Raw genomic sequence first — 12354 nt, 5'->3', positions numbered from 1 at the left:
ACAGAAATAGTTGGCTTCATGTAGTAAAGTTTCACTCTGAAAATTTGATACTTAAGACTGAACTGTGCACAGATGTAATTTAAAAGATGTACTGGTACCTTGTGACAGTAGATAAATGCTTCCAAAACTCCTGCAATCTAGCATTTTTTTCTTTTTGAATATACAGCCAACTGTTCACCTAATTAATCTTGTCTGTATTTACCTCCGATTTGTCTTCAGCAGAAAGTTGGTTAAATACTCTTTTTAGAGGAGCCCCCATCTCCCTTGCCTCCCTGGTGCCTGCCTGGCTGAGCTGAGCCATTCCAGCCCTGGCTGTGTTAAGGGAGCGTGGTGCAGAATGTGTGTGGCCCCTGAGAGGCCAGGGCTGTGCAGGGTTGGTCACTGCTGCTGTGTGGGAGGGTTCAGCTGGGGCTGTGTCCCCAGGAGCACTGTCACCCCTGAACCCTGAGCTGCAGTGGTTTGATGGAGCTACAGTGGGCTGAAGGCCAGGGCTGTGCCCTGGAAGGGCCTTCAGGAATGGCCTTTGCAGTGAGCCTGCTGTGCTCAGACAGGTTTGTTCATGTTTCACAGAGGATGAGAGCTATAGCATAACTACTGTATGCTGACTTACTGTAATGTAAATTAGTATTGCTCCATTTGGTGTTAAATAATTGTATAAAACCTTTAATATCCATCATCAGATGGAATTATGAAATTACCCTTGGGCCCAGATCCTCAACAGTATTAAAAGCCTAAAGAGTGTGAGGATCTGGTAAGTCAACTACACTGTTATATATGAAAAAAAGAAACCATACTAGAAGTCTGTACAGTTCACTACCTTATCTAAAATAAATGGTGTATTAAAGCCTGGCATTGTCTTAACATTAGCTGTTTATTTTAGAAAGTGCTGTTTTACTTTGCTGTATTGGGAGGAGTATCAAATTTGTCTCTAAACGATGAAATGCAGTAGATCTTGCATTTGTCTGCTAGCACTACCTCCATGGTTTTTCATTGCCCTTTTGGAAAAAAAAAGGCCTTAAAATGTTTGACAAATGTGGATGTAAATATTTTGATTTTGTTGTGACAGTTCCTGCTAGTTCTTGTTTGCAGTAGTGGTTTAAAATTAAAGCAGGTGAATGGTTTTGTATTGCTGCCTGTCCTGTTGTTTTACCCAGAATCTTTTCCAAGCTGCTGTGATTAAAGCAGGAATTGTTCTAGTGGGATAGGTACAATCTGTAGCAGTTTACAGTGTGGGTGGAGGAAAGGAGCTACCACTGCTTTCACTTTTGATAAGCTTCAGCCATTTTGGGGTATTTTTCTGAGGCACACAAGTTGAATCTCTGCTCCATCTAACTGTTCCTAAGCAGCTACTCCCCAGGGTATTGCCATCCCTTCAGTTCTGCACTGCTCTGGCTCACTGCTGCACGGGATTACTGTGCTCAGGGGAAGCAAAACAAAAGGCACTGAAGTGTGGCTGTAGTGTCTGCTGTAGTGGGTAGTGCTTATGTTGGTTTAAAAACATCTCAACTCAGTAACAGAACCTCCTCAGCTCTGGCAGCAGGGACGGGAAGAGCTGGCACTGAATGCCTGGCATTATCTTCAGAGTGCATTAAACCCCTCACCTTCAGGTGCAGTCCATGGGGATGAGGCTTAGGAATTGGAGTGATGTGTCAGACAGAAAGTCGTCCTTTAACTTTCTGGGGAGCAGCTCCCTGTTGATCATGCTGGAAACTTTTTTTAGTAGTCCTTATTCTCTTCTAAAAAAATGCAGATTTGTTTTGTCCATGTGTAAACAAGACTGTGTTGGAATTCCAAGCATGTCATTGCTCTCACAGTGCAGAGCAGTGCAGAATTGTTTCTCCATCTGTTTGGTAAAGGATTTTTCCCTCGTGGTTTGATCAAAAGCAAAGCAGAGGCACAGAGTTACCGGGCTGGGGTTTTACCCAGGGGGAAGTTTCTTTGCACTTCTTCCCTGCACATTTCTCATGAAGCAGAACATGTTCTGAGACTGGGGCTGTTGTCTGTAGTCTCAGAACATAGTTGTGAGTGACTAAGAGTACAGCTCTTTAAATATTGACACAGAAGCAGGTTTTATTTTTATCATTTTATTAGATTAAGTCTTTTGTCAAAGTTGTAAAATCTTTTGTAAAATAGGTGTTGAAATTCCCACTGAATTGATTTCAATCAGTGCTGTTCTATTCCAGGTAAATCAGCTTTGTTATCTACAAAAATGAAAGCAAAGCAAACTCCTTACTTTTGATTTTTAGGCAGCTTCTAGAATAGGCTGTTGTGACTGGTACAGCTTGTGTTTCATAAGCACTGTGGGGGTTGTTTCAGAACCAGTGAGCAAGAGAAGGATGTGACAACACCCAGGATTTGCTTGTGGGGCTGCCCCTGGAATAAAGAATGCCAAGGGCCCGGATCACACTGAAGCACAGTCCTCCCTGAGGTTCAAGGGGAGGTAAGAGAGACAAAGCTATCAAAGGACAGGGAGGCTGCCAGACTTCTTGAACCTTACATTATTCACACTGAATAAAGATTCAGACTGTTCTTGGCATTGTTCAAATGGATTTAATTTCCATAGGTGAACCTCCAAGCATTGGCATCCCAGAACCAAGTGGGTATGTAGTGGGCAGGAATGAAGGACATGCACTCTGCCCCTCCAAAACATTCCTGGGTTTTTTCATTAAGGCCTCATGCACACTCCACCCCCCCTGCTGCTGCTGCTGCTGCAGGGACAGCTGTGCAGATGGGAACTGATGTGTTCTCTCCCTTCCTACACAACAATTCCTACACTTCAGTTCTGGCATTGCTTCCTGCATTTGAAAAATAGGAAGTTCTTTTAGCACTTGGTTCTAGTTTGTTCTAACTTCATTTATTAGGCCATAGTGCTTCTCTTCAGATGCCTTAAGCGTATTTTTTTAGATTTCAAAAACCTTATTTTCCCCAGATACTGCTGCTCCTTAGCACATTATTATTCATTATTATTACAGATATTTTGTAAATAAGTAAGCCTGCTCTAAATCACTTTGCTTTTTGTAACAACCCCACCTATGACCCCCCTCCTGCTGCACATTATTCCCTCTTTAAGGATGTGACCAGCTGCTGCCACGTACATACCTAGGTGCCAGACAGGCTAAGGAATTCTTTCTCTGGCTCAAATCCATCAGGAAATGAGATTCAAGATTCTTTGCTGATAAAAAGCAGCAAATGCCCCTAAAGTGCAGTTCCAGGTTGGTAACTGCAGCAGCATCTTCCTTTTGATGGCACTGACCCCCCATTCAAACCCATTTAGCTCATAGTTGTACCTGACACCTAAATGTAGCTGAAAGAGATCAAGAACTATGGAATGCAGAGAGAAGTAACCTCAGCCTGCCTGCCTAAAGTTTGCTGTTCAAGTGCTCCAGGCTGGCCTTGACTGCGAAGCCGCCGTCGAAGGCGGCGTTCAGCACCTCGTCCAGGCAGGCGGCCAGCACGAAGGTCAGCTCCTGCCGCACGGGCGCCGCGATCTCCTCCAGGTCCTTCTCGTTCCTCTGAGGAAGGATGATTCTCTTCAGGCCAGCTCGGTGTGCTGCCAGCACTTTGTCTTTAATTCCCCCAACCTAAGGAGGAGAAGAGATACATGTATAAAAACAATGAACGAATTTAATAAAATAATTATTGTAACATCACATCAGGAGTTAAATTTTGAGGAAAGGTTCTGCCTCCCTCAGTCATTAGGAAAGCAATTAAAAATGCAGTCAGAATTGTAGCTCATCATGTGCTTATGAGGAAAAGATGTTAATATGCTACAGTATTCTTTCTGTAACAGCTAATAACCAGAGAAAAATACATTTAGGAGTGAGGTACGAGAGAATCAATAGTGGAAAAGTCATTGCTTTTCAGGAATTTCTATAACAAAAATGGCTTTCACTCTGGTTTTTTAATATCACGTGCTGAAATCCTGCACCTGCATTAGAAGAGAAGATTTTTCAGATGAAGGCAGTGTTAGATTTAGGGGGAATGGAGTCCTAAGGCAGCAATGTCCCACAAAAAATAACTTGAGCTGTACAACAAAATATGCACAGCAAAGCAAACCTGTGTTCCAGGAGTGGAGAGGCACTGCTCCACTGAGCCTACTGGTTGAGTTGCTAATGAGATGTAAATGGCGGTTAAATTGGTTTTTCTTACAGCTGTAGCTTCTTCCCCCAAACTCCTTTCTATTCCTAAAGACCATCTTAGAGCAGAAGCTTGTCATTTTACAGTGCTGTAGAGAGAGGAAGGAGCTGTATTACAGTACAAAGGGCAAAGCCTGGCTGCTGTGACACGGGGCAGAGGTGACCCGTGATCCTCACATGACCCACGGCTCCGGGCAGTGCTGCACACTCAGCAGCAAGGGCAGCCCCTGGCACAGCCCTGGCAATTCAGTCACTGATAACAGCAAAATTCCAGACTACCTTGGGGAAGGAGGAAAATGTGGTTTAATATTTACAGGTACCTTATCTCTGCAGCAGGCACAGTTAGGACAGGGTGGCTGCAGGGCTAAGCTGGCTCCCACCAGTCACTGCAGGGTGCTCCAGAATCCTGGACAATGGCCTGTCCTGTCACCCTCTGCCCCCAGAGCCTCCCAGGCCACTGCCTGCCATGGCACCTCTGGTTCTGTCTCCTCGGCAGGAAACAAAATCCTGTCCCTGGTTTCCAGCTTCATCCTCCTCCTGTCCATCATTTGGCATGAGATGACAACTCCCATATTGGCTTCAGCACCTGTGCCAGGCCCCACTGACACTCTGAACTAAACTCTGTTTGTCTGAATGCCTTCTCTGCCTTCATGCTTAGACAAAGCTTTATGGAAACCCCATTTGGCTGAGCTACATCCAAGGATCATCATTTAAGAGACACCTAAAGTAGATCCATGGATTCAGGAGTAACCTGTATGCAGGTACTGTGAGAGCTTTAAGTCACAACTTTTCAAAGACACCAGAAGTAGCTCTGCACCAACAGTCTGAGGAAGCACATTTAGAAACTGCAGTGCAGACTCAGAGCCACCTTGCATTTTAAGACTTTGAGGTTTCCTTTCTAAGACATTTTAATGTATTTTCCCAAAAAGCCACATCAAGGCTGGCTTTAGCTTGAAAGGCAAAGCAGAGGAGTGGGGCAGTCCTGCAGCAGCCTGGCCTCTTCCCACTGCACCAGCAGAGACCACATTGCTGCTAAGGAATGATCCAGCAAGGCTCTGGGTCCACTTTTCTGAGTGGCTATAAACAGATTTTATATCCAAAATAGGGAGCATTAATACAACTTAGCTCTTTTCTCCAATGATGCTTACTGGAAGAACAAGGCCTCTTAGTGTAATCTCTCCTGTCATGGCTACATCTGAGCACACCAGCCGCCCACTGAAGAGTGAAGCAAGGCAGGTTACTATGGTAACACCAGCAGATGGTCCATCTTTTGTGACAGCTCCAGCTGGGAAGTGCAGATGGATGTCAGTGTTGTCAAGGAGATCAAAACTTCCAGAAGCTTAAGGAAAAAAAGAATGGTTTGAATGTTAAAAATCTAAACCCATTTTGCTCCTGGTCTTTATTCTAAAAGCCCACCAAGAACTAAAAGCCTTGGCACTATTTACTAACAGTAGGCTGAAAAAAACAACACAATATTGCAGAGGCCCTAGGAAAAAACAACAAAGAAATCCCAATGAGCTTTCCTACATCCAGATTCCTAGAAAAAACTGTAACATGATAACCAATGAGCTTGGCATTTGCATGCATTGGGAAATTGAGAGCAGGGATTAATGTAGAAACCAAGGAATTTCCACACTGAATTTTTATGTCCCAAACCATCAAAATCAATGTTCAGAGAACACTTCACAGAAACTCAGATTTATAAAATCAAGTGGAACTCTTATTTATGACCTTTCACCTGCAATGGAGTACATGGAGTGTAAACCAGAGAGGTAAACATGCACACAGGTAATGCCTGCAGCATTTCATACATTAATTACATTTTGGTTTTTAACCTATCTAAACTTACACAAATAGTGGAAGATACTGGCCAATTATTTGCCTGATCAGCAGATGATCAATCTAGAAAGCACATTTCTACAAGTCCTGGGAGGTTCAGACAAAAAAAACAGTTAAAATGTTCTTGTCCAGAGCCCTATTGCACTGCAGTTCTACAGCTGCCATCCAAGCCCAACACTCCCAAAATATTAAAACTTAGACTAAAAAACCTTTTAACAGAACCTGTCAGAGAAAAGCTACAGACTTCCATATCTGTCTCCATCATGAAAATACTGCTGGAAAGCTTGAGTGTAAAAATGAGTCAGAGGCAGTGTCTGCCACAACCAAGGAGAAGCACCTTGGCACTGAGACTGCCCACAACCTTCCAGGCTAGGGCAGGGAGACACAACTCATGTTCTGCCAGGCCACAACCACCTCGGCTTGGCAGCAACTGGGAAAGAACTACACAAAGGCACTCTGGAGCTGCTGGCTGAAACCCTTTCCCTGTTCCATGTGCACAGGCAGAGCTGCAGGGTGACTCAGCAGGTGGCACCAGCAGTGTCCCTGTCCCTCACCGTTGGTGAGCTGGTATCTCTTGGCGTTGCTGCGCAGCCAGCTGATGGCCAGGTGAGCCGACTCCTTCATGACGTCCCCCAGCTGCCCGGTCAGCGTCAGCTGGCCCTCCCCATCCATCCTGCTGGCTTCCACAAACATGATCTCCCCTCCCAGGGGCGTCCAGGCCAGCCCTATGGCCACCCCGGGCTGGTTGAGGCGCTCAGACACCTGGAGGGAAACACAGGAAACAGTTTAGGAAACAGCCATTAAAAAAATTGCAAAAACAATTCAATAGTTGGCTTTGAAACAACCGTACCCATCAAAGCACTGAAGTTAAGCCAAGTGTCTCTGATCTCTTCTATTTTAATTTATTATTTAATGCAGCAGTAGTTCTGGATGTGTGTAAACACTAATTACACAACAGGAGCTGTATGTGGCAGCTTAGCTTAAGGCCATGGCAAACATCTATGCGTGTCATTCTTGCAACCTTCCCTGCCCCCAGAAACACCATAAGAATCTTTCTCCTCAAAGGACTTCAAACATCCAGTCAATCCTGACTGAATGTTTATGTGTCTTAACCCATCTGCTGGAGTGTGCTTGCCCTGTTACTCCTGTGACAAAGCCAGTTTTGCTCCCCAGTGCTCCCCACAGGCCTTTTTAAAGGTGGTGGCACTGCCTGAGCTGTGGCCAGCCAAGCCCCATGTTGTTCCCTGCAGACATTCACAAACACTTTGGAACAGCAGAAACGTGAATGTGTTCCCAGGCCAGGCAGAGGGGACACCTGACAGAGCCCCTTTGGGAGTTCCAGGCAGCCAAGCCATCAGCAGCTGCACCAAAGCCAAGGAACACAGCCCCTCCTCCTGGCTCTCCTGGGCTCTCCCTTACCTGTGCACTGGCAGCAGCACCCTGCCATTTGCTTTCATTAGCATAATTTGGCTACTAAGGCTCTTTCTTTTTCCAGCATTTAAGAAAATTGTACAGAACTGTGTGTTTCACTTTTATGGTATCAAAATACCTCACCAAGCCTGTTCATCCTTGCTAACATCAGTTCCTATATCCATTCCCCGGGTGTTATTTGTTACAGTGATTTACCCTGATCATTTTACTAACTGTTTAGTAGCTCAGGTTAACAAAGTCAGTTCATCCTGCTCACACTGAAGTCCAACAACGCTGGAACATTCCCCTTTGCACTGCAGACAATGCTATTTTGGCAAACCATTGAAGGTGAGATGAACACAATTCACTGTCCACACCCTCTCTCAGCCCAAAGCAGCCATCAACAAGATTTATTGAACTGGGAGTTTTGTTTCAGTTCTTTTAGACTGTACTCTGCATCAACTGGAAACAGTTTAGAGACTGTTTGAGAGCTCTGGGGCAGAACACAGCAAATGGGACAACAAATCAAAACCCAAATGGTTCTAACAGACTCATCACTTAGCACAGGCTCCCTCCTCTTTCCTCAGACTAGGCAGGTACCTCCTCCTGCTTTCACAAGTCAGCTGAGATCTGATAGGAAAACTGCCTGGGCAGTAGGTGTTGATCACCTTTGGACTGTTGTTCCTTGCCAAGCAACCTCTCCTGCTGTCCTGGAGAGAGACTGGACCACCCCTGCTGCAACCTGAGCCTTTTCTGAGCCTGCTGACAGGCACACGTGGCAACTGCCCTGGCAGCTTGGAGATGTGGCTGCAGAAAAGCCCCTTGGAAACCCCCACACACAACCAGAGCCACAGAACCCCCAACACTCAGAGGAAAGCACACTGGACTACAGGAGAGACCCACAAGACTGAATCACTCCTGGCACCTCTGAATAATTTCTTCTCACCAGAAGTCAGGATTTATTCTAATTTAGATTCATCTTTCTTACACTTTCTAAAACAGCCTCAATTAAAAATGACCATTTGAATCCACTGATGGCTGGTGATGTCTGTCAGGTGATGAAGATGCCACTGAGCAATGGAGCCTTGGGGTTTGAAACTTTTTGTAGCTGAGACCAAGCCAGCTGTGATTTAGCTGTACCCTGAGCACATGAACATGCTGTCAGATGCATTTTACCTGCCTGGACACTGCAAAATTTAAGTCTTAACATTCAGCACAGTCATTTACTTTAGAGTATTTCAGGTTATCATCTGCACTTCTGGAGCTACACCAAGTCAGTGCAATGGACAAGAAGCTGGTAAGTCCCTGATTCTCAATGGAAAGATGAGAACCATTTCAGTCACTTGCTGGCCTTGAGCACATTTGTTTTCCTTCCACAGGCTCTCCCAGCCTGACTGAACCAACTTTTTTCCTTCTCTTCTGATTCATTCCCTGGCAAATCACTGCTGGCAAAGCACATTAACAGTGGCTTCCCTCTGAGGGAGGAGGATTTCCCAGAAATATCACCACAAGACTGATAGTTCTTAGACAAATATGCCCATTTAAACCTGTACTTTGGACAGGTTTTGCTTCTGAAAGACACCCTGATGTTTTTCCCTGATTAGAATTGTGCATGTCCCATGAAACAGAGCCATTCTTTTATGGCATCTGCACTTTCATTTCCTAGAACAGGCCACTTCCCTGACCTGCAGCTTCTGTCCCTTCAACTTCACTCAAGTTATGAGGATATAAACCAATCCTGATGGGCCTTCCTGTGGTGCCAACAACCTTTGTTACTCAAGCAGAATTAAGGGTTGAAAGAAAAAAAAAAGCTAAAAAAATCCACTAATACATCAACTAAAATCCAAGCCAAAAATACAAATAGTTTGTTATAAACCCACTGGATATCTTAGAAACCCTTTCCCCCAAAAGTGTGCTGTGCTAAAACATTTCATTAAATCTTCTGCAATTTAACCTGATGAGATTATTCTTTCAAAGCCTCACTATGTGATTAATTCCAACATTTGTTCTGTAGGGAGACACATAAGATTATTTATTTGTGATAAATGAATTAATCCAGCAAGTAGGAGCTGAATATTCTGTCACATCTTCCTGCTGGGAGAGCTGTGCAGACAATAGCCAAGCAATGCCCTGGAAAGGTGAAAGATGAATCCCTGGGTCAGGAATTCCCTGAAGGACAACAGATCAATTAAGTCATGTCATGTTTTCAGTTCCATTTGCTCAGACTCATGCAGGTACTGACACAGTGGCTGCCTCATTGTGTCTTTGTTTCAGCTGCTGATAAATGACAAAATGCAGCTCTTGGGCCAGAGAGGAGACCCAGCCTGTGACTACAGAGCAGAGCCCACAGCAGCCAAGCTCAGAGCAGAAACTCTGCTCCTCCAAAGAACCTTGGGGGGACTTGAGAAAATTCTAAGGAATAACACATTAGTTGAGAAAATTCCTTAAAATAGAAGTTATGTTGTTATCTGAGCAATTTACATGGAAAAAACCCAAGTGTGTACTGAAAAATATTCACTCAATCCAGCAAATAGTACATGAAAAGAAATCCTGGGCTGCTTGGGGAACTGATCAGTATGGATTCATCTCTACTTCTATTTATGCCTTCTAAATATGGAAATGTTAAAAAAACCTTTTGAAACAGAAGTCACAAGCTTCAATCAGTCTTATTTCAGTTTAGAGGCCAGAAGAACCATGAAATGCTTATCTGCAAATTTAAGGCATCTATTATGGACCCCACAACAAATAAACAAAAACCCACCAAAGATAACCCCCAGCTGGCACTCCTGTATTTGTACACTTGAAATTAAGAACCACACTTTAATTACTTAATCCTACAGAAAAAAACAAAATAGCAGAAATTCTTTTCCAACACAGCCACACTATCAAATTTAAATGAATAATCAGCTCCAGAAACAAAAGTGACACCAGGTGGAACGCCTAAGAAAAGCCCCATTAGCAATGTATTCTTACATTTGTGCCATCTTCCTGCTGGGTACAGAGGCTTCTGAGAGTTGGAAAGAACAAATGTAAGCTGCTGACAATTCAGTCATTTGCCTAAAGAGTAAATTCTTCTAATTTCCAAAAGTAAAAGAACAGATCACCAAAGAACCCATGGGAATGCCCTCAGCCCAGAGTCACTGCTCCCATCTCCATCCTCTGCCACAACCAATGGCACTGCCTCCTTCCAGTCTGCTTCCTCCTTTCTGTCTCTTCCTTAAGAATCTCTTCCATGATAAAATCTTCACATCCAAAAGTCTCAGTTCAAGTCTAAAAACAGATTCATTCCTTAACAATCATTCATTTTCTCCTGCTATCCCAATCACTTTGCCCCCTTTTTGTTCTTCAAGTCCCAGTGGAAGTCTGGTCCTCTGATTTAGGAGAAAAGAATTGTAAGAGGAAAGTTCTCAGGAACAGAGAAGAACTGTCAGTGTCACTGTCACTGGTGCAATGAGAATCCCAAACTAACAAACTACTTTAACTGATGGCATTTCCACAGAATGGAGCAAAATACAGATGGGGGAAAGCAAAAAATCTGAAATATGCCTACTGAGGAGCAGAGCTGGGGTGCCTGACTGATCATAAAACATTTTAATAGCCAAGAGTCACATTAACTTAAAGAATGTCTGAGAACTTCTGGTGCAAACTGAAGTGGTTTTAATACCCAAAAATGCTGCCTGGCTTTAAGGAGCTATGAGGAACAGTCCTTAGCACAGCTGCTGCAGAGTCAGGATTCCTGGGTTCTACTTTTGGCTTCTTTCCCAAGACCACCAAACATCCCCCAAACAAAAGCAAAATTGTTTCAAACTGAAAAAACACCACCACATTCCTCAGCACTGCTGCAGGAACCTTTGCTAACAGAAAAGTCAGGGCATTATGTCATTTATGTACCCTGAATTAAAATAAAAGAAAAGCTTTAGGTGAAAACACACTTTGTGGAACATAAAGAAACAGTGCTGTTATTAACATATTTTGAAGTTCTTACCATTGTATAGACTCATTCAATAGCAATAATCATATCAGCCAAAACCAGCATCAAACAGAAACAAATGAGGATGTTACCTCCATGTCATACATGGGGGGCCCCAGGATATCTTTCAGAGCGTGGAAATCAATTAAAATTGGCATTTCAGGTGGCAGAGCCAGGTCAGCTGTGTCACTGATGGATTCTGGTTTGGCATCTTCTGTGACATGTTCTTTGCAATCTAAGGGAAGAAAATCTAATTTAGCATTTGTAATGGTCTTTCCTAGACAGAGGATTTTTTTTGAAATCATGACAGAGAAGAATAAAACATGCAATGAAATGCTCAGTAAGTTCAGGAAAACGTGCTCAAACCATCTCTCACAAAAATCTTATCAAATTAAAGATAATATGGCATGAAATGCAATTATTAAGCTTAAATATGTTCTAACAGTTCATCAAAGATAAAATTAAATCTAGAGCACTGACAGAGATGCAACTCACCAGCTTAAGTGCATTTTAAACTAATTCAAATAGCAAAACACATTAGGCTCTCTTAAGACTTTACATTTTTCACCAGATTTGTGCAGACAACCAGTATTTCACAGAATCAGAACAGTTTGGACTGTAAAGGACCTTAAAGCTGATCTTGCTTTAAGGTCTTGCAGGGACACCTTCCACCATCCCAGGTGCTCAGAGCCCTGTCCACCCTGGCCTTGGACACTTTCAAGGGATGGGGCAGCCACAGTTTCTCTGGGAGCCTGTGCCAGGGCCTGCCCACCCTCCCAGGGAAGGGTTTGTTCCTGCAGGAGGAATCCTGTGCAGGGTGGTGTAACAGAGAATGTGCAGCTGAACAGGGCAATTCTGACAGCACAGGAACTCCTGTTCTTTTCCTGAGTGTTTACAACTGTGCCCCAGCACAGAGCACCTCCAGGGCAGCCCTTGCAGCACAAGCTCTGATGTGACACTTCTCATGTTGATTTTTGTCTTCTATGACTTTTATGGCTT

At 43.9% G+C, this 12354-nt stretch overlaps 1 protein-coding gene across 1 annotated transcript in view; it reads right to left on the bottom strand.

Moving 5' to 3' along the window:
• Positions 1 to 3007: 3007 nt before the first annotated feature.
• Positions 3008 to 12354, bottom strand: part of LONP2 (lon peptidase 2, peroxisomal) — a 35931-nt gene continuing 26584 nt past the window's right edge. Inside the window, exons 12-15 of the mRNA XM_059857052.1 lie at positions 11448 to 11590; positions 6530 to 6737; positions 5285 to 5475; positions 3008 to 3581 (exon numbers count right to left, since the gene is read on the bottom strand). Coding sequence (XP_059713035.1) covers positions 3360 to 3581; positions 5285 to 5475; positions 6530 to 6737; positions 11448 to 11590 — 764 coding nt within the window. The 3' untranslated portion in view covers positions 3008 to 3359. The remainder of the gene's footprint in view (positions 3582 to 5284; positions 5476 to 6529; positions 6738 to 11447; positions 11591 to 12354) is intronic.

This window comes from Haemorhous mexicanus, chromosome 12 (genome assembly GCF_027477595.1).
Source record: "Haemorhous mexicanus isolate bHaeMex1 chromosome 12, bHaeMex1.pri, whole genome shotgun sequence".
Lineage (NCBI taxonomy): Eukaryota > Metazoa > Chordata > Aves > Passeriformes > Fringillidae > Haemorhous > Haemorhous mexicanus.
The sequence above is the reverse complement of the archived record's forward strand: the minus strand, read 5'-3'. Positions and strand labels throughout refer to the sequence as shown.